The sequence below is a fragment of the Somniosus microcephalus genome, chromosome 14 (assembly GCF_052327205.1).
Source record: "Somniosus microcephalus isolate GS21.2 chromosome 14, FLI_Smic_1.0, whole genome shotgun sequence".
NCBI lineage: Eukaryota > Metazoa > Chordata > Chondrichthyes > Squaliformes > Somniosidae > Somniosus > Somniosus microcephalus.
In genome coordinates, this window is record NC_141000.1 from 75,536,992 (window position 1) to 75,559,691 (window position 22,700).

Consider the following 22,700-nt stretch of genomic DNA (forward strand, 5'->3'; position numbering starts at 1 on the left):
TGCTCTAACCTGGCGTGGTTTGAAGCTGTCGGGAATCCCACACGACACCCCTCAAAATAGAGATTAGGCTAAAAACTGCCTGTTAACTACCTGTTAACAGGCAGTTAATTGGCACTAATCCCTTCCCGCCTCGGGTCGGCGGGTCCCAGTGCGGGGCAGGTACCCACCTCCTCTGAAACTTACGTGGAGGCGGGTTTTGGGTGGGATGGTGTCGGTACCCCCGAATTCGGGATTTCCCCCCCCCCCCCCCCCCCCCAACATGCCTGAAACCCTGCCTGACGGCTCCAGGAAAATCTACCCCATCCTCTCTGCATCTACCCTTTCAAGCCCCCTCAGAATCTTATATGTTTCAATAAGATCCACCTCTCATTCTTCTAAACTCCAGTGAGTATAGGCCCAACCTGCTCAACCTTTCCTCATAAGACAACCCCTTCAACTCAGGAATCAACCTAGTGAACCTTCTCTGAACTGCCTCCTTGGTTACATTGCAACTACGTCTCTGTTATGGCTATTAGATCAAACCCATTTATTTCTATCTGCACTATTAATTCATCTATTTTGTTGCGAATGCTTCGCACATTCAGATATAGTGCATTTAGCTGCAACTTTTTTCTGTTTCCCTGATGTCACCTTAGTCATTAGTGCCCTATTACCTTTGTTAAGCTCTCTGTCCCTTCCTGACCCACTCTGCTTATTTTTACCCAAATTACTACACCGCTCTACAGTCTTGACTTTTCTCTTACTGCTTTTGAATTTACCCTTTCCTGAATTCTTCCCACCCCCACCTTCTCTTTTGAGCACTATTTGAATAAAACATTCCCATGTGCTCGTTGCATAAAAAAGTTTTCCCTCATGTCGCCTCTGGTTCTTTTGCCAATCACCTTAAATCTGTGCCCTCTCATTATCGACCCTTCAGCCATTGGAAACAGTTTCTCTTTATTTACTCTATCTAAATTCTTCATGATTTTAACCACCTCTATCTCCTCTGTCTTCTCTGCTTCAAGGAGAACAACCCCAGCTTCTCTAATCTATCCACGTAACTGTATTCTCTCCTCTCTGGAACCACTCTAGTAAATCTCTTCTGTACCCTCTCTAAAGACTTCACCTCCTTCCTGAAGTGTGGTGCCCAGAATTGGTCACAATATTCCAGCTGGGGTTATATAGGTTTAGCATAACCTCCTGCCTTTTGCACTCTCTGCCTCTATTTATAAAGCCCAGAATCCGATATGCTTTATAAACTGCTTTGTTAACCTGTCATGCCACCTTCAAAGATTTGTGCACAAGCACCCTCAGGTCTCTCTGTTCTTGCACCCCCTTTAGAATTGTACCATTTAGTGTGCATGGTCTCTCCTCATTTTTCCTACCAAAATGTATCACCTCACACTTTCCTGCATTTAATTTCATCTGCCAAGTGTCTGCCCATTCCACCAGCCTGTCTATATCTTCTTGAAGTCTATTACTATCTTCCTTACTGTTTACTACACTTCCAAGTTTCGTGTCATCTGCAAATTTCAAAATTGTGGCCTGTACCCCCAAGTCCAAGTTATTAATGTATATCAAAAACAGCAGTGGTCCTAGTAGTGAACCTTGGGGAATTCCACTGTATACCTCCCTCCAGTCAGAAAAACAGCCATTCATCACAACTCTCTCTTTTCTATCCCTTAGCCAGCCTATCTCCCTACTTTCAAAAGCCATCTGTGACTCTAACATGCTTTCACCTCCATCTGTTGTTCTCCTTTTTCTGCTTTGCTTCCAATTTTTTGTGAAGCTTTCAGATATTTTTCCTGTCACAAGGAGCATTAGAGACATGCAAGTTGTTCTTCAAATTGATAACTCAACAGTTACACAATGAATGCAGTACATAGTTCAGTCTTTCTTTTACAGATTGCAGGGAGGATTTTTGTCTATGATTTCAAGGTAATATAGATGCTATGCAATAGGAAGAATTAAGCAGCAGTGGGGTTGAAGACAACAATCCAGGCTAGTCAGCTTTCTTTGCTATTTCTGAAACTGTTGGCCATAATAAGTTATTTTATCCCCTCGACATACAATCTATGAACCATGTAAGTAATTTATTTTTCTGTTTTAGAATATATTAATTATTCAACTTTTGGGGCTGTGGCTACTTTCCCATTAATGCCTCAGTTCCCACAACTAAAACCAAACGTTTCTCTAGTAGTATGCCAACTGTAATGTATGAGTCAATCGGTGTATAATTGATTTCAGAAGCAACCCATGGAATATTTAACTCCGTCTCATTAGAAGCACATTTGCATGCTTGTCTCGTCTATTCCACACAGCATTGTACGCTAGCAATGTTCATTCTTAACCCAGACAGTTCAAGTTCAGTCCCTAATCTGCTCCAAAGTGCTGTCTTCCATTAAAGTCAATGGAGCCACTCCAGGAAGGATACAGGGCTGCCCAAGTAACTTACATCACAGAGAAGCTAAGGAAGGGTTTTAAAATCCAAAACTGCAAATCATCAAGTAGGCAAAACTACTGTACAACAATAAGCTTACATTCCAAATAGGTTTGGAATTTTTGTTTTAAATCACTCCCTCCAAATTTCACCCATCTCTCCTAAAGATATTGATACAGTTTCACAGGTGCCACGTACTTCCCTGAAATTGCAGTTACTCATATGCAAGCCAAGACAGTGAGCATCAGAAGACTATTTCACCAGAAGGATATCACAGCCAAAGATCATCAGAAAGCTAGTTATTTATGAAGGGCAGCACAGCCAAGACCAATCCCATCCTCATACAATATTGACATTTTTCAGCAGGAATCACTGGAAAACCATCAACAACAACTTGCATTTATATAGTGCCTTTAACATAGTAAAACGTCCCCAGGCGCTTCATAGGAGCATTATCAGACAACATTTGATACAAAATCACTGTTTGATTCCCCCCCCCACCCAACAACTCCCAGGGACCCTGAAACCAATTTTAACACCCCCTTTCATTGGTGCACAGACTGATAATCAAGCAAAGAATTTCCAGGTTTGTATGGTTCAATATTACAGCAGGCAGTGAACTTGCACCACTAAGCCATCCGAGGAACGTGGTTTTTTAAAATTTGAATATTCATCCTAGATCCCTTGTCTTAACAACCATTCAAACTTCCCTTTCCAGTTCATGACATCATCTGCAGACTAACGTATTTTCCTATAGCGAGTTGATAGCACAGTATCAAGGTTCAGATGTACACATAAAAGCGTAGAACAATGATACTGCGACACCTCGCCAGCAGCTGGACTCTTTTCACTGGAAAGCCGTCATCATTCTGCACCCTCCCGTTCCTTTGCTGAGGACTGATCAATGTTTTGAAGAAGGGTCAAACCCGAAACGTCAACTCAAATTTCTCTCCACGGATGTTGCCTGACTTGCTGAGTTTTTCCAGCATTTTCTGTTGTTATTACTGATCAATGTCTGGCTGCTTTGCTCCGGATTTTTGTACTGAACTGTGACGATCTGTTGACAATCAGCCTCACTGACCAACCACCGTCCCTCTGTTCCAACCAGGCAGGCCCCCTGTCGAGACAATCACCCCACGGCTAACAGTCACCAAGAAGACTTCAACTTACCACCCGCACAGTACAATTCACCTGAAAGCCCCCAGACGGCTACCGTTCCTCATCGTTTTGAGACAGTGCCATTCCTCAACAGCTGGGAGAACAACTCCATCAGGCCAAACCGCTGGCGAAACGCCCACCGCCCCAACACTGCGCCTGCGCCACGCCCTCTGCCCTCACGCACCTTCACCCACGCACGACGTTCATCGATGCGGACACGCGCGCGCATGGCACGCGCACGTTGAGCTTTCGACCGGCATCGTTCGTGCCGCGCGCACGCTTGCTCACGCTCCCCGGTGAGGGTGCGCGCATGCGCGAGTGCTGTTGCGGAACTTGTTGAGGAAGGAGTGAGTCCGGGGGAGAGAGAGAGAGGGAGGAAAGAGTGCCTGAGAACCACTGATAGCCCTACGCTCAGTTCGAGCAGGCTAACGACATGCAGAACGTCATTAACACTGTCAAAGGCACTGCGCTTGGAGTGGCAGAGTTCTTGACGCCAGTACTTAAGGTGAGTGCTGTTTGATAAGGCCTGTGGTTACTATAACGCTAGTGACAGCATTGACCCTCTGACCGAGCATTGAGTGGACTGAGTGAGTGTTCAGGCATTGAGTGGCCGGCCGACTGGGTATTTGCTTACTGGCAGCACTGACTGGCCGAGCAGCCAAAGCTGTAGCTGAACGAAATGAAATGACTGGCCAGGTCCTGACTTTCCAGGCAATGTCTGATTGGCCAAGTACTCACTGAATGACAGGAGCTGCCCATCCATTCTATTACTCACTGACCAGGTTATGTCCAGACTCCTGTTGACTTTGAGTATGACTGTAACTCTGATTGGTGTGGAGATGCCGGAGTTGGACTGGGGTGGACAAATGTAAGAAATCACACAACACCAGGTTATAGTCCAACAGCTTTATTTGAAAACACAAGCTTTCGGAGCGCTGCTCCTTCTTCAGGTGAAGTGGAGAAATGCATAAAGACACAGCTTATATAGTCAGAGAATCATGTCAGATGTTTACAGGTAACCTTTCCAACTGCCATTTGTCACACCTCGGCAGAGAGATAATCACAGCAGTTGGACTATAACCTGGTGTTGTGTGATTTCTTACGTAACTCTGATTGTTCGGGCACTAACTGTTCAATCCAAGTCTCATGATTTTTGGTGAGTGTCGCAGTTTGTGGTTCTGTTCTAGCCAATTAACAGTAGTTATTTTTTTTCCAATTTTAAAGCTGTATAAAGTTATACACTGCAAAAATAAGCCAATAAAAGATACAAAGGCTGATTGTTGTACCCAAGTTGGGCGTTTTGAGAGAAAAAATTGTTAGGGGGTTAGTTCATCAATGAAGGTAACATTCAACATTCAACTTCTATAATCCTGGATTGCTATGGGAATCTCGATGCATAAAATCCAAGTTGCATTGGGGAGGTTCCGAGTAGATGGTGCAGGATTTGAACTGTAATAAGTTCCAGACCCAGTAAGATATTTACTTTCAATTTCAACTGCTATTACAATAACAGTAGCAAAGAGGTTATTATTGTTTGTTTTTACTTGTGGGCTATAACTGGTATCATTTAAGTCGTATGCAGCTATTAAGAAGGAAATTGTTATTGTTTACAGCATAGAATCATAGAATGATACAGCCCAGAAGGAGGCCTTCGGCCCTTCGTGCCTGTGCTGACTCTGAGTTATCAATTAGTCCCAATCCCCTGCTATTTTGCCATAGCATTGCAATTTTTTCCTTTTTAAATATATATCCAATTTCCTTTTTATAAATGGTTTTTTAAAATTCTTAACTTTTTGAAGAGAGTTTTCTTTTACCAGAACTTGATTTGTAACATTTTGTTTGTTCTTTTCCTGTAAAGTTTGCAGATTGTTGAAATGTATAGTGAAGTCACAGGCTAAACATTTGATATAAAAATCTTTCTTCAAACATCATTACTATTCATGCAGTGTTACAAAGCGTACATTCTGCAAACACCAGGGCTTATGTCATAAAAATGTGGCCTCTAAAATTATTTGAATTTAAAACTATTAACTATTAAAATAGTTTAAAATTTTATGTGACAGGTCATGGATAATGTATATGTATATAATCAATAAGTTGTTTGTTTGGTTGAAAAATATTATTAATTGGAGGATATGTGCCAGCCACCAATATATCTGCAAGAACATTTCTTGTGTCTTTTGTCTACTATGACAAATGCTTCAAATTAGCTGCTTCTTAAAAGGTTTTCCATTGCCTTTGTGTGGGGGAGAGGAGGAGCATGAGAAAGTATACAGGCCCTGTTTGGGGGGTAGATGCGATCTTCAAAGAAAGACCGGACTTTATATATAAAAGACTTGTTAACAAACCCCCCCGCCCCCCCCATCGGGAAATTAAAAAAAAAAAATCCTCAGCCAATGTTGCAATACTAGCATTCCAAAAAAGACAGTTATTATTTATAATGGCTGCCCAGTCAGGGGGGTATCTGCAAGGAACTTTGTCTCAAAATTAGCACCTGTGACATGAACAGTTTTGTTTGGCATTGCTGCTTATCTTTTGTCTGAACCACATGTTCAAAATTATTGCTGCGCGATGCAATTCCATAGAGCTAGCATGATCATGTAACCGTTAAAAGAACACTGAAAAGAGACTATAGGAATTTCTGTTATTTTGGTCTTTAAACCCAGTTATGTACTGTATTGCTATTTTATCTTTTATTTCTATTTTTGTATAATTTTCTGTCTTGCAATAAATTGGCCAGTGTTACATAGTACATCGTATTTACAGCACAGCAACAGGCCATTCAGCTCAACGGGTCCATGCCAGTGTTTATGCTCCACATGCGCCTCCTCACTACTCTGATCACTACTGAAGTATCCTGTCTAAAGCTACACTAGGCACAGGAAATTATTCTGCATCATTTTAAAGGAAGTCACATTGAGTTACATGGAGTCGATGGCACAGAAACAGGCCATTCGGCCCAGCTGGTCTATGCTGCCATTTATGCTCCACACGAGCTTCCTCCCATCCTTCTTCATCTAACGCTATCAGCAAATCCTTCCATTCATTGCTTCCTCGTGCTTATCTAGCTTACGCTTAAATGCATCTATGCTATTTGCTTCAACTACTCCTTGTGGTAGCGAGTTCCATATTCTAACCACGCTCTGGGTAAAGAAGTTCCTCCTGAATTCCCTATTGGTTTTATTAGTGACTATCTTATATTTATGGCCTCTAGTTTTGGTCTCCCCACAAGTGGAAACATTTTCTCCACTTCTACCCTATCAAACCCTTTCATTATCTTGAAGACCTCTAACAGGTCACCTCTAAGCCTTCTCTTTTCTAGAGAAAAGAGCCCCAGCCTGTTCAGTCTTTCTTGATAGTTATAACCTCTTAGTTCTGGTATCATCCTTGTGATTCTTTTCTGCACCTACCTTATTCAATGCCTCTACATCCTTTTTATAATATAGATACCAGAACTGTTCACACGACTCCAAGTGTGGTCTAACCAAGGTTCTGTACAAGTTTAACATAAATTTTCAGCTTTTCAATTCTATCCCTCTAGAAATGGACCCTTTGTTTGCTTTTTTATGGCCTTATTATAGGAGTTGCAAACCTGCCTATGTTGGTTGCCTTTTGTGACAAATACAACTAGAGTGTTGGTAGAGAACCTGAATTGTCACATCTACATCATGACCATTGACTCTGCCAATTTTCTTCTTTACTTAAATATATTTTCTTCTTCATTGATTAAGAGTATATGTTTCTAATTTTAGTTACTTTATTGCTTTTGTTATTCCCTGATCATATTATGCAAATCTTTTCTACCAATTAGATCCTACAAAAAACAAAATTTTCTCTCGTCACATTGTAGCAAAAAGTATGCTTCCGATTCATACTCGGACTGAAACCGATTCATACTCGGACTGAAAGAACATTTTAATACTGTTTCTGTAATTTGCCACAGCTTCTTCGACTGCACTTCCCAAACCCGTAACCTCCACCACCTAGAAGGTTATGCGTAGAAGGTGCATGGGAACAGCATCCAAGTTGCACACCATCCCGACTTGGACATATAGTGCTGTTCCTTCATCTTTGCTGGGTCAAAATCCTGGAACTCCCTACCTAGCAGCACTGTGCGAGCGCCTTCACCGCAGTGGTTCAAGAAGAAGGCTCACCGCCACCTTCTCAAGGGCAACTAGGGATGGGCAATAAATGCAGGCCTTGCTAGTGATGCCCATATCCCAAGAATTTTTTTTTTTAATGAGATAATTGAATTATTGCATGCTTCTAGGAATAAAATTGCAAAAGAGATTACATGCACCACTCTCAAACTCCATAACACACTGACGTAGAGATGCCTGGGCTTCTACAAACCGAGAATTTGATTTAAGCAGCCAGCCCCCACCTCTGGGCCTACTTGTGCTTTCTACCTGGACTTACCTTTGTTTTTGTCTCCTTTTCTTTCTATTGTAACTCAACCCATTTCCCAACACCCAACCCGCTACCTGTGAGCACTAAACCTCAACCTGTTGCCCAACCTCACCATATGTCCCACATTGGTGCCATACACCATGCAGACCCACCTCTCCCATATCTGACTATGCCAGAGAAATAGAAGGGAGCCTTCTGGTCCCTTCACAAACAATTCCACAGGAGATCATTACTGGCGTAATATAAGTAGCTTCAGAGATGAAGCTTAGTCCATAACTGTGAATGATAAAAGTTGTGAGGGAATTTTAATTGTCTCACAAGCGACTGTACCTCTGCTACCTATTAGATATTCTATTTATAACAGTTCTATGTATTTTCCTGAGGAAAATAAATTTTAATGTGTATTTTTCTAGTCCAATTAAATCAGTTGAATTGTTTTGTTATCATTTTGTCACCGCTGTTTACCAGTTGAAGTATCATTTTATTATCGTTAGTATTTCCCCACATCGGTATCGTAATTGTTATATTTGAAAACGTTTTAAAAATACAGTGTAAAATATGTCATGACCTGCAGTGAGGTATAGTAAATCTCTACACTTACAATATTGCTCAAGATTTATTCACTTGACCTTCTCTGCTGATATTTATTATATTGCACTGCCTTCATTGACCTGTCAATTACATACCTTCTGATGTCAAATTTTAACTGTCGGTAATCTAATTGCAACAGATGATCGACATAAGTTCTTTATTGCAATGATGAACTATTGAGCCTTTGTTTCAATTTTTAAAAATCTGTTTCATAAAATAAGACCTAGGGCAAGGAGGTAGAAGACTATAATCTATGTTATAATACTGTAAATCTGATGGAGAATATATCTAGGCCATGAAATATGAACATCGTGGTCTAGTTATGATCAAGCTGAATGCAGATGGTTATCTTATTCTTCCAGAAATCCAACCCTCCTATTTTGTCATTGTAACATCTAGCTAGCTGTTTCTTCATGATATGGACATGGGCATAGAGGAACTGATATCAAACTTTGCTGATGACAACAATTTGCATTTATATAGTGCCTTTAACACAGGAAAACATTCTATGACATTTCAAAATCGGGGGCTGCAGGCAGGGAAATGTATGAAACCAAGCAGCAACTGTGAGAAGAGTTAAAGGAGGTGATCAAAAGCAAGATTGAAGAAGTAGGCTTTCAGTGAGGCTTTGGAAGTGGGGGGGGGAGAGGAAGAAATGATCCATGGCAGAGGGGTTTGGGAGGAAAGTTCCAGAGAGGACAGCCATCATACTTGACGACTACATCATCAATGGGAGGGAGGAGGGAATGCACAAGATACTAAATTATGGGGCATGGCAAATTGAGCAAGAACATGGGAGACTCCAGAAGAACATTGGCTAAGGGAGTGGGCAGATATGTGGCAAATACAGTTCAATGTCTATAAATCTGAAGTAGTACATTCTGGAGAAAAAGAACAGAGAATAGAAATATACCATAAATGGTAAAATTCTCAATGGAGTGGAGGAACAGAAAGATCTAGAAGTTCAGTTACATATTTTTAAGGTGTAAAAGCCATAAAATGTCAAATAAGCATATTTAGTGGCATTGAATATAAAAGCAGAGAGGTGATTAATATATACAAGACATCGATTAAGTTTATTGTGTACTGATTTGGGTGTCTGATTCAGAAAGGCTTATTGGAACCACGGTAAATATGTAACAGATTAATTAGGGTGATATCAGGGATGAGAAGATGTAGGTAAGTCCTCCTTGCTGGAACTTCCCCCAAGACCCCTTTGCCTTGATCCATTTTTCGCCACATCCAAAGCCTCATTAATCTCTTCAATCTCACCTTTGTGGGTTGGGGGGGGGGCGAACTAGGGCTGTATTCATTAGGACAGGGAAGGTAAAGAGGGAATTTAATAGAAGTGTTCAAAATGGTTGACAATGTAAATAGTGAAAGATTAATTATACTAGCAGAAGAATGGATAAAAAGGCAGCATAAACATAGGATCAATACTTGGGGAAAAAAAGGGGGACGTTAGAAGAATTTTGTTGATGTAAAGAATTATAGAATAGGGAATACATTACTGCAAGTGGCTATTGAAGCCCAGGATATTTAAATGTAAATTACTTAAACACTAGAAGATATTAAAGAATATGAGTAAAATTGAATTAGCGTAGAGAGCTGGCACCAGGACAGACATGATGTGCTCAATAATGAATAATTTGATGTTTGTGTGAGTCACTGCACAGGAACCTACAATAATGCTGAAAACTATTTTCTTCATACAAAAGACAAAAAAAAAACATTTAATTTAAAGCAAGCATTTTGCTACATATCTGCGAATAAAGGGAAGTGTTGCATTTTTAGGGTTTTACTCTAGGTATTTCCCCCTGGTTTAATGTCTCGGGTGAGCCTCGCTCTCTACAAACTGAAGCGTGCTTTTAACCTGTCCAATATCTGTCATTTGTAGTGAGCCCAGGGATTGAATAGAAAACCTTTGTCGCTGTATTTTGGCTTACTGGTAATATTACGTGACCTCGCGTGATCTTCCTCAACTTGGTAGAATAACCACTCCACTAGGCTATCAGCTGCTAAATAGATTTATTAAACAGTAGTAGTGACATACTATATGTATAAGATAGCTACAGACTTAACTGTCCCTCCTCAGAAGATGGAAAATAACAAATGGTCATGTCTGCTTTATTAAATTTCAGTGTGAAGTGGACTGGCCACAAAGCCTTACATTGCAGTTCACTGCCAACCTTACATTGAGTCTTTCTGGCCTACCATTATCTCTCTGGCTTCAGACAGATGAGAACAGAAGAGGCTACGAAATACTTTCAAAACTTGACTAGGACAAAGGAAATTTAAATTTGTATTTGTTAAACGCAACCAACCTTCCTTTCATCAGTAATAACCTCCATAGACAGAAAAATATCGTCTGATATTTTAGGCTGGAGAAGGAGTTGGCTAGTTTGAGCAGTGGTGGGCTTCCACCCTGACTGCCTGCATGCTGGTGACATCTTATGGCTCCCTTTTTTTCTGCACGTCATCTTTTTCTAGATCTTCTCTTCCTTGCTGTAGTGTCCGCGCCTTAATAATACACGGACTGCAGGAGAACAATAAAACAGGTATTTACTGAACAGGGGGTAACTTAAGACTGAAATACAGAAGCCTGCTATGGCTTTATATACAGGGGTGGTCACTGCCGGTACTGCAGTATAGAATCAGTTCTTCTCTTAAAGGTACATACACAACAATTCCTCCCCTTTTAGATAAACAGTACATAACATTCATTTAACAACTAAATAATAACTAATTACAATTACAATTTTCTCTGTACTATATACATCAACTGAAATAATCATTTATAAGTTCAGTCTTTGAGGAGGCTTCCTGATCCTGACTGGATAGCGCCTTTCTCGAGTATCCTGTTCTTGTGGCGGAGTTGATTCTGGCTCATTGTCATTGGTTGGTTCGTCAGCTTCCAATACCACTGCTTCTGAGGTAGACGCAATCTGTACTTCGGGTTGATTACCAGGTGCACCTGCTTGTGGTATGGGTTTGGCTTGTTCCTGTGACTCTAGAATCTGGTCAGCATGGCATCTCACGATGCTCTCTCCAACGTCCACTGTGTACATTAGTGGTCCCTGCTGTGTGCATATCGTTCCTGGCTGCCATTTTTCTGTTCGGTAGTCGCGGGCCAAGACTGGTTGCCCTATCTTGAAGCTCCTGGTTGGCTTCTCATTTATGTGCTGGAATTGCTTATCCTCAACATCTCATCTTATGTTTGGTTTGAGCAAATCCAGGCGACATCTTAGCCTTCGGTTGAAGAACATTATGGCTGGAGCTTGGTTGGTGACTGCATGTGTCGCATTCCGGTAAGCAAACAAGAAATTATCCACCTTGTGTTGTAGTGGTATGTCGTCATTATGCATTGCCTTTATGGCCTTTTTAAAGGTCTGCACAAACCTCTCAGCCAATCCATTTGTGGCTGGATGATATGGGGCAGATGTGTAATGTTTCACCCCATTATTCCTCAGAAACCTCCGGAAATCCTCGGACACAAACTGTGGCCCATTGTCGGAGCAAATCTGTTCTGGCAAGCCATTCCTGGTGAAGATGGTCCGTAGGACTGCAATAGTTTTCTCCGTGGTGGTGGAGGACATTTTGATGACCTCTGCCCATTTCGAATGGGCGTCCACAGCAATTAGAAACATTGAGTCCATAAATGGACCAGCAAAATCAATGTGTACCCGTTGCCATGGAGATGAGGGCCACTCCCATGGATGGAGCGGGGCCTGTGGTGGAGCGTTTTGGACCTTCTGGCATCCTGTGCATCTCTTGGTCATAACCTCGATTTCTTTATCGATTCCCGGCCACCACACAAATGCCCTGGCTAGGCTCTTCATTTTTACCCCTCCCAGATGACCCTCATGAAGCTCATTGAGCACTCTATCTCTCAACTTGGGTGGAATTACCACTCGGGATCCACACATCAAGGTCCCCCGGCACACTGACAGCTGTTCTCTCCTTGGTGAGAATGCTGGCAACAGTGAGTCGCCATGTGCTGGCCATCCCTTCACCGTCAAATCATAGACCCGAGAGAGTGTCGGGTCATTTCGGGTTTCCTTCTCTATACTTGAGTTTGTAACAGGTAGACATTCGACTATGATCGCATGGAATATCTCAACAGGGTCCACTGCAGGTGCTTCCTCTACCGTAGGCAACGGTAGGCGCGACAGCCCATCAGCGTTTCCATGCTGTTTCGTACCCTTGTACTCTGTCGTACTGATGTGCCCCTAGAAAAAGTGACCATCTTTGCAGCCGTTGCGCCTTCATCACCGGAATGCCCTTCTTTGGGTTAAAAATGGAGACCAGGGGCTGATGATCAGTCAGTAGGGTGAATTTCTGCCCGTGCAGATAGTGATTGAACTTCTTCAGCCCCCACACCAGGCTGAGGGCCGCCCTGTCAATCTGGGCGTAGTTACGCTCGGCTGAGGTTAACGAGCGCGACGCAAAGGCTATTGGCCTCTCTGAACCGTCAAGGAATTTGTGTGACAGCACCGCTCTGATGCCGTAGGGAGACGCATCACATGCTAACCGAATCGGTAGTGTTGGATTGTAGTGGGCCAATACTTCTTTTGAAGTGATTAGGCATTTACATTTCTGAAAGGCACGCTTACACTCATCACTCCATTTCCATGTTACTCCAGTTTGCAGTAGGGCGTTCAGTGGGTGCAGAATTGTAGATAAATTTGGCAAGAACTTATGGTAGTAGTTCACCAACCCGAGGAACGACCTCAGTTGCGACACATTTTCCGGTGCTGGAGCCTTGACTACAGCCTCAATCTTGTCCGGCGACTTATGCAACCCTTCCTCATCAATCATGTGGCCACAATACGAGATTTGTCTCCTGAAGAACTCGCATTTGGGGCGGTTGGCTCGTAGCCCATATTCCTGTAATCTCGTGAGCACCTGCTCCAGGTTGGCAAGGTGTTCACTGTCATTTTCGCCCGTAACCAGGATGTCGTCCAAATAACACTGGGTCCCCGGGATCCCTTGCAGGACTTGTTCCATCGCCCTCTGCCAAATAGCCGGGGCTGATGCTACCCCGAATACCAGTCGATTGTACTGGTAAAGGCCTTTGTGAGTGTTTATCGTGAGGTATTTCCTAGATGCTTCTTCCACCTCCATTTGTAGATACGCTTGGGCCAGATCAATCTTTGTAAAGCGTTTCCCTCCAGATAGTGAGGCAAAAATATCTTCTATCCGTGGAAGTGGATATTGTACTGTGTGCAGGACTGGGTTCACAGTTACCTTGAAGTCCCCACAGATGCGAACCTTCTTCGGTTCGCCAGGCGTGCTGCTCAATGATTTCTTCATTACAGGAACGATGGGTGTGGCCCACTCGCTCCAGTCCACCTTGGACAGCACACCCGAACGCTCCAGACTCTCCAGCTCTGCTTCAATGGCTGGGCGGATCGCCTTAAAAAATTTTGGGTTTGCGTTATCTTCGATTTTTATCACTGCCATTACTCCTTTTAGAGTCCCAAGTCCTTGTTGGAACACCTCTTCCGCGTCAGTTAGAATTTTTGACAGTCGTCCAGGTGTGACGACATCATCCTTTTTATCAGTCACAGTTAGCGCCTGAATGGAATGCCAATCCAATTGTATCTTTCAGATCCATTCATGTCCCAATAATGGTGGTCCTCCATCTGGTAGTATATATAGATACAGTTTCTGTGTTTCCTTGCCATTGTATTCAACTGGCACCCTTATTTTTCCTCTGAGGTAGACTTTTTGCCCCGTGTATGTCTTCAATACAATGGACGTGTCCTTCAAGGGTATGTGTGAGAATAGCCACTCATAGTCTCGTCGATTCATGACAGTTAGGGCTGATCCTGTGTCCAATTCCATCTTTACTGGGGACCCTGCTATCATGAGGGTGACCCAAATGGTTCGGTGATCCTCCTTTGCGATCATGTTGTGTAACTTTAGACAACTTAGTCTCCTGCTCCCGGAGTCCTTATCACTCTCCTGATCTTCCGAACTACTGTCTGTCAATTTCTTTACTTTCGTGTACTTTTCCTTAGTAGTTCTTGTAGTGTTGGTTTTCTTTCCCGACCTGCAGACTCTTGCTATGTGTCCCATTTTCCCACATTGCCTGCATACTTTGTCCTTAAACCAGCAGTCCTTCTGATCATGGGTTGTTCTGCCGCAGCGATAGCACTTTTCTGCTCCATACGCCATTTCGTTAGCGCTGTATTCCTGTGGTTTCTGTTGTATTTCCGCAGCTCCCCGTGCTGCTGCTTCGTAGGATACTGCCACGCTGAAAGCCTATTCTAGCGTCAGGTCCTTTTCCGAAAGTAGTCGTTTCTGGGTTCCTTCACTCTGGAGCCCGCAGACAAACTTATCCCGCAAGGTGTCTGCCAGTCCTGCTCCGAACTGGCAGTGCTTCGATAACTTGCGTAGTTCCGTAAGATAGTCAGCATTGCTCTCATCTTTGTGCTGGTTTCTTTTATGGAACCTGAATCTTTCTGCTATCAGCAGTGGTGTAGGGTTTAGGTGTTCCTGTAAGATAGTAACAATCTCCTCAAAACTTTTCTCCATTGGTTTAGCTGGGGTAATTAAATTCCGCAATAGGCCGTACATTCTCGCGCCCATCAAATTCAATAATACCGACGCCTTCTTTCCATCGGCCACCTCATTTGCCTTGCAGTACACTTCAATCCTTTCCACATACGTGGTCCAGTCTTCTACGTTGTTGTCGAAAGCAGTGATACTGCCACTTTTCCGCATCTTGGGTGATTTAAAATGGCGCCTCCCGCGCTTTTCCTTCTTTCCCCAATGGAATAAAATGGCGCCTCCCGCGCTTTTCCTTCTTCCCCTTGCTGCCACGCTGCTCCTAGCATTCTGCAGAGTAATGGCGGCGACCCGCGGCTTCGGCGCATCTCACTTTTCCTTCCCCTTGTTTTATTTTCGCTACGCTGCCCGGTTCTTGATCACCGACCGCGCCCTGTGCGCTCCACCCTCTCTCTTTTCCTCCCGACGACGCTGCACGGCCCCTTTGCAGAGCCGCTCGATCGAGCTCGAGCCCGCCGCAGTCCGGAAGGATCAGCGCACTACCTGCTACCAGCACGATTTGCTGGAACACCTTGACTGGGGAGCCAAGCCCAGCTCTCCACAGCCTCTCCTGCAACTCTCCGAACTCCGATGGATCCTTGGGCGGTTGCCCGCGGTCGACGCCCGTTCTGACTTCGACCTCCAAGAAGCTTCTTCTCAGGGAAAGATCCCCGTGAGGTGATGCAGTACTGCAGGTGAGTTCGAACCTGCTCGTCGCCACTGTAGTGTCCGCGCCTTAATAATACACAGACTGCAGGAGAACAGTAAAACAGGTATTTACTGAACAGGGGGTAACTTAAGACTAAAATACAGAAGCCTGCTATATAGCTTTATATACAGGGGTGGTCACTGCCGGTACTGCAGTATAGAATCAGTTCTTCTCTTAAAGGTACATACACAACACTTGCCTTTGCACTGTAACTGTAGCATCTGTGTGAATTGGTTTTATTTTGCATTGGAGCTGCAGCTAACATTAATGCAGCCTCAATCCAGTATTGGAATCCAAACTGGCACTGGAACAATCCAAAATGAGAGTACCTGGAGGAGAGAGTCATGTTCCATTTTACTTTCCAGTTATTTTGTGCCGTAACACCCAATTTACACACCAAGTTTACCATTGTGTAAAGCAATTTTGGCTTTCCACCAACATTAAACATGTAGAGCGAGTGCACTGTAAACATTTCTCCCTGGTCTATACTGTACCATGTAGCTGGTTGCTTCTTAATTTCACCAATCTGCTGCTCCAGTGTATCTACTTGATGAGTGCACATGTATTTATTTATTCTGTGCCTTACTCAGGTATGCATATATATTGCACTTCACAAGCCTCACTACTACATATACAATTTTAAATATCCTTCACCTTTAGGTTTGAGTGCCTGCTGAGTTCCGAATCTCTGCCATGCTACATAGCAAGGTAGATGCTGGATGATTCCTGTTTGGAAGAAGAAAAATGGCAGAGCATGCCTTCACTAAATTGCAGAGCTGTCTGTGGCCTTGGCAGCAGGCCACATCTCAAGGTATAACCTGGGAGGTGTTTGGGGGAAAATATAGTGCATGAGCTACGTTTGAAGTCAACAAACCTGAAAAAATAATGACCGGCCAAACCCCTTAACCTATCCCTTATTTCACTTTCATAAGCACCTCAAAGCCTCTTTAGATGGAGCACTGAGTGTGCCGGGGAGGACCAGAATCGGTGCCTTATTTTTAGGATGAATGATATTGGTATCGTCGTGGGGCTGCAGTAGTCCCTTCTATTGGCAGCATTCTTTGCTAATCACAGCAAGCACAATCCCTCACCAAAGCCATGTAATTTGTTCGGTTTTCTTTTCTTTTGCGTTTTTTAAAGTTTCTAAGGCTTGATTCCCTATACATGCCCTCTCATGGCACATATCCTCCTATTCCCAGTGTAATCTTTCACCGCATACTCCCATGGACTGCTCTTTTATGACCTGTTCCTGACATGTTTCTGCATGGTTTGCTCCCTCCACTCTGCTTTTTCATGAATGCCTCGGGATTGGAGTGACGGGACGCCTCGGGATTGGAGTGACGGGACGCCTCGGGATTGGAGTGACGGGACGCCTCGGGATTGGAGTGACGGGACGCCTCGGGATTGGAGTGACGGGACGCCTCGGGATTGGAGTGACGGGACGCCTCGGGATTGGAGTGACGGGACGCCTCGGGATTGGAGTGACGGGACGCCTCGGGATTGGAGTGACGGGACGCCTCGGGATTGGAGTGACGGGACGCCTCGGGATTGGAGTGACGGGACGCCTCGGGATTGGAGTGACGGGACGCCTCGGGATTGGAGTGACGGGAAGCCTCGGGATTGGAGTGACGGGACGCCTCACAGACATGAGTAGCGAATGATTTTTTAAATGGGAAGGAAAAGAGGGTGTGGGGGACTACAGTCTCCCGCGTAAAGAAATAGGCAACACAGCGAGCTACAAGAAATAGGTCTTTACTCCAACTCTCACAATACAGTACTGAATTCGTGAAGCCTGTGATGACTCACGGACTGGTCACCTGCTGGAACCTGATTGGTTTTCCTTCTATCAGCAGCAGGCAAGTCTGAACGTGCCTTATTCCTCTCCGCTTGCAACTGTCTTGCGGGGGGAGGGGAATACAGCAGTTAAAAGGGGATTATACAGGTTTATCTACATACACACAGTGTTTCCCCAATGTGGCAACGCCACATACGCCCCCCCAGAATCCTCATTAACTGTAAAAGTCAGTCTCTGCGGAGGTTTGACCAAGCGGCCGTAGCGGCTGTAGTAGCCATCTGGCGTGCGAGGAGGGCTGTCTGGGAGGTCGGCCGGTTGGTCTGCCGGCGGGCTGGCTGGACGGGCTGCCAGCAAAGGTGGGGCGGCGGCCGGAAAGTAAGGTTCTGGCGTGTCTTGGTCCTCTTGTGGGGCCGCCGCCAACGCGAGAAGTCTGCCCCGCCGTGGGGGAAGAGCCGGCCGAAACGGGAAGCTAAGGTCCAGGTGCGCCGGTTTGAGGCGGTCTACTGAAATAAGGTCCGGCTTCCCGCCAACGTCGATAAGAAAAGCTTTGTCCCCCGTCTCCAATACTGGGAAGGGGCCGGTGTATGGTGCCTGCAGCGGGCCTCTGTGCGCGTCCCGGTGCACGAAGACGAACTCCGCATGTCGTAAGTCTCGAGGCACGTAGGACGGCTGCGGGCCGTGTTGCGAAGTGGGCACTGGACGGAATTGCTGGGCCTCGTCCTGGTGCAGAGAAAGCTGTCTGGCGGCCGACCACGGCTCCATTGTCAGGGGGAGGAAGTCGCCTGGTACTCTGAGCGGTTGGCCATAGACCATCTCGGCCGCAGAGGCGCGGAGGTCCTCTTTGGGCGCGGTATGCAATCCCAGGAGAACCCAGGGTAGTTTGTCGATCCAGCTGGTATCGACCAGGCTGGTGCGGAGAGAGGCTTTCAAAGAACGATGAAAGCGCTCGCAGAGCCCGTTGGCCTGCGGGTGGTAGGCTGTTGTCCTGTGCAACTTGGTGCCGAGGCCAGCGATGATGGCATTCCACAAGTGGGAGGTGAACTGGGGGCCTCTGTCCGAGGATATGTCGGTCGGCACGCCGAACCGGGCCACCCATGTCGAGACGAATGCTCGCGCGACGTCGGTCGTGGTGGTGAAGGCGAGGGGAACCACCTCTGGCCATCTGGTGGTGCGGTCGACGATCGTGAGCAGGTGTGTAAAACCGTGCGACGGCGGCAAGGGGCCTACCAGATCGACGTGGTCGAAACGCCTCTCGGGCACCGGGAAACACTCCAATGGCGCCTTGGTGTGCTGCTGGACCTTAGCGTGCTGACACGGCACGCATGTGTTGGTCCAGTCTCTCTCATCCTTGTGGAGTCCAGGCCAGACGAACTTGGCGGACATAAGTTTCTGAGACGCACGCATCCCTGGATGTGAGAGGCCGTGGATGATGTCGAAAACTTGCTTGCGCCAGGCGGATGGAACGACCGGCCTAGGCGAAGGGACTGAGACGTCGCACAGGAGGGTTGTGCCGGCTGCGTGGAAGTGGATGTCGGCCAGGGTGAGACTGGTAGTTGATGTCCTGAGGGCCTGGATCTCCGCGTCGGCAGCCTGGTCTCTCGCCATGCTGGCGTAGTCGACGCCCAGGTGCACTGCGTGGAGCGAGGGTCTTGAGAGGCAGTCGGCCACCAAATTATCCTTGCCGGCGACGTGGCGGATGTCCGTGGTGAACTCCGAGATGAAGTTGAGTTGGCGCTGTTAGCGCGCGGACCAGGGTTCGGTTACTTTGGCCATGGCGAAAGTGAGCGGCTTGTGGTCCACGAATGCGGTGAACGGCCGGCCTTCCAGAAGGAAACGGAAGTGCCGGATTGCCCGGAACAGGGCCAGGAGCTCTCTGTCGAACGTGCTGTAAGCCTGCTCGTTCTTGCGCAGCTGTCGGCTGAAAAATGCCAGTGGCTGCCACGCGCCTTCGACCCACTGTTGTTGGACGGCGCCGACGACGTAATCCGAGGCGTCCGTGGTGAGGGCGGTCTTGGCGCCCGGGATGGGGTGGGCCAGCAGTGTGGCGTTGGCCAAGGCGCTTTTGGTCTGGTGGAAGGCTGTCGCCATCTCGCTGGACCAGGTGAGTTGCTCTTTGCCCATTTTGCCCCTGGTGGCTTCGTAGAGGGGGCGCATGAGTGCGGCGGCCTTGGGCACGAACCGATGATAGAAATTGACCATCCCCAAAAATTCCTGCAGCGCCTTAACCGAGGTGGGCTGGGGAAAGTCCGCCACCGCCTGCACCTTGGAAGGTAGGGGAATGGCTCCCCTTGGCGAGATTCTGTGGCCGAGAAAGTCAATTTGGGCTGCTCCGAACTGGCATTTGGCCGGGTTGACGATTAGCCCGTGTTGGCTGAGGCGCTGGAAAAGGGAGCGCAAATGCGCGATGTGCTCGGCCTTGCTGGCACTGGCCACGAGGATATCGTCCAGATAGACGAACAGGAAGCTCAGGTCCCGTAGGACGGAGTCCATGAGCCGTTGGAAGGCCTGTGCGGCGTTCTTAAGCCCAAAGGGCATGCGCAGGAACTGGAACAGAACGAAGGGGGTGATGACCGCCATCTTCTGGACGTCTGCGTGGTAGCCGCGAATCAGGTCGACCTTGGAAAAGACGGACTTTCCTGCTAGGTGTGCCGAGAAGTCTTGGATATGCGGAATAGGGTATCTATCGGGTGTGGTGGCGTCGTTGAGCCGTCTGTAGTCGCCGCAGGGGCGCCAGCCACCGCCCGGCTTGGGCACAATATGGAGGGGGGGGGGACGACCAAGGGCTGGTCGAGCGGCAGATGATGCCCAGTTTTTCCATCGTGGCGAATTCTTCCTTGGCCACCACCATCTTGGCTGGGTCCAGGCGTCTGGCTCGAGCGATCACTGGTGGTCCCGTAGTGGCGATGTGATGCTCGACCCCATGCTTGGCTGCCGCGGCTGAGAAGGTCGGTTGTGTGAGCCTCGGGAAATCTGCGAGTAGGCGGGCGTAGTCGTCATGCGCCGGGGCGGAGCAGGACCCGACGAGGGCCGGGCTATTCTGCTGGCAGGCCAGTGAAGCGAAAGTTGCTGCGTCGATCAGGCGCCTGTCGCGGACGTCAACCAGGAGTCCGTGGGCGCAAAGAAAATCAGCGCCCAGCAAAGGATGTGCCACCGAGGCCATCTCGAAATCCCACGTAAATCGCTGGCCGTTGAAACAAACCTCGGCCCGTCGCTTTCCGAAAGTAGAGATGGCTGCGCCATTTGCCGCCACGAGGGGTGGGCCGCTGCGGCCTGCCTGGATGTCGAGCTGGGAGGCAGGAATTATGCTGCATTGGGCTCCGGTGTCGCAAAGGAATCTGCGCCCTGTAAGAGAGTCGGTTATGTACAGCAGTTTACCTGCGGTGCCAATGGCCATCGTGGCGGCGGGGGTGCGGTCAAGCAGGCCTAGGCGGCGGCGCGGGGCTGGTGCGTTGGGCCGGGTGGCCATCTTGGTTTGATCGAAAAAGCAGGGTGCTCTGCAGCGTTGGGCCTTGTGGCCGAAACGTGCGTGGTAGTAGCATAGTTCTGCGGCCTGGCGTGGCGGCGCGCGCTCGGTGGTGTCGGGGAGCTTCGCGGCTCCACAGCCGAGTTGGGCGACGGCGAAAACTTTGTCCGCGGCGGCTGCCAGTTGTACGCAGTCCGTGATCGGGGACCCCGCGAGGGCAGTCTGTACCTGCTGAGGAAGCAGGCTGAGGAAAAGGGCCCGAAACAAAAAGCACTGCGGTTCAGAGCCCAGGAGCGCAAGCATCCGGCTCATCAACTGGGTCGGGGTAGAATCGCCGAGGCCTGGTAGTGAGAGAAGCCTGCGGGCGCTCTCCTCCTTGGACAGGCCGTAAGCCTGCAGCAAGCGGCCCTTAATGGTTGAGTACTTGCCGGTCTGTGGTGGGTTCCCCAGCAGGTCGAGAACTTCGGCGGCAGTAGAGCTTGCTAGTGCTGAGACTACGTGGAGGTACCTTTCTTCGTCGTCTTGAACCCTACGAAGGGTGAATTGGGCCTCCGAGTGCGCGAACCAAGCTGGTGCTTGGTGTTCCCAGAAGGTGGGGAGCTTCAAGGACGCGGCGCCGGCCGACATCAAGCTGCTGCTGGTTGCCATCGGGTCGTTGCTGGCCTCTGTAGGGCTGCGTGAGTCGGGGGCTTCGGCCGCCGACACTCGGGGTCACCAATGTGGGGGACTACAGTCTCCCATGTAAAGAAATAGGCAACACAGCGAGCTACAAGAAATAGGTCTTTACTCCAACTCTCATAATACAGTATAACAACAGAAAATGCTGGAAAAACTCAGCAAGTCAGGCAACATCCGTGGAGAGAAATTTGAGTTGACGTTTCGGGTTTGACCCTTCTTCAAAACTGGAGAGAAAAGGAACTAGATCGAAGGCAGGGCTGCGATCGGACAAAAGAATAAAAGAACCAAAAGAAGTAAAAGAGATTAGAAGCTAGACGAGATGGTAATAGGCTGTGATTAGGTGTAAAGTGTACTGGCAGGGCAAAAGATAGCTGCCAGGTGTGAGAGAGAAACAAAAGGAAAGGGGGGGGGGGGGGAAAGGAAAGGAGTGGAAAAATATGAGTGATAATACAGTACTGAATTCGTGAAGCCCGCGAACCTGTGATGACTCACGGACTAGGCACCTGCTGGAACCTGATTGGTTTTCCTTCTATACCAGCAGCAGGCAAGTCTGAACGTGCCTTATTCCTCTCAGCTTGCAACTGTCTTGCGGGGGGAGGGGAATACAGCAGTTAAAAGGGGATTATACAGGTTTATCTACATACACACAGTGTTTCCCCAAGGGAATATTAAATAAACGAGGTGAAAGAGGTGAGAGAGAATGAAACACGAGAGAACAACATACACACTTTTTTCTTTTCCTGTGAAGGCTTGTGGGTATCCATAACACCATAAGTTAAGACATTTTTTTCAGTGTGTTAAGACATTTTTAGCAGTATGACCCAACCTGAAGTTCAAGAACCACCGCCTTATTTTATCAATACAGTAGTAGGTTTTTAAAAAAACAGGCATGCATATCTATCTCTCTATCTATATCTATCTATCT

At 47.0% G+C, this 22,700-nt stretch overlaps 2 protein-coding genes across 8 annotated transcripts in view; one reads left to right on the forward strand and one right to left on the reverse strand.

The window, feature by feature from the left end:
• slc35a5 (solute carrier family 35 member A5) overlaps nt 1–3,713 on the reverse strand; it is a 41,624-nt gene extending 37,911 nt beyond the window's left edge. For 3 of the 6 annotated variants that reach the window (XM_086006699.1, XM_086006700.1, XM_086006702.1), the window contains exon 1: nt 3,590–3,709. The gene's annotated coding sequence lies outside the window, so the exon portion shown is untranslated. Of the gene's footprint in view, nt 1–3,589 lie in introns of all 6 variants that reach the window. The other 3 variants (XM_086006701.1, XM_086006697.1, XM_086006698.1) reach the window with 3 other exon arrangements.
• Nucleotides 3,714–3,819: 106 nt separating this feature from the next.
• Nucleotides 3,820–22,700, forward strand: part of atg3 (autophagy related 3) — a 76,106-nt gene continuing 57,225 nt past the window's right edge. Inside the window, exon 1 of one of the 2 annotated variants that reach the window (XM_086006705.1) lies at nt 3,820–4,082. Coding sequence is in view for 1 of the 2 variants with exons in the window: in XM_086006706.1 (XP_085862832.1) it covers nt 4,011–4,082 (72 nt within the window). In the remaining variant the exon portion in view is untranslated. The remainder of the gene's footprint in view (nt 4,083–22,700) is intronic. The other variant, XM_086006706.1, reaches the window with a different exon arrangement.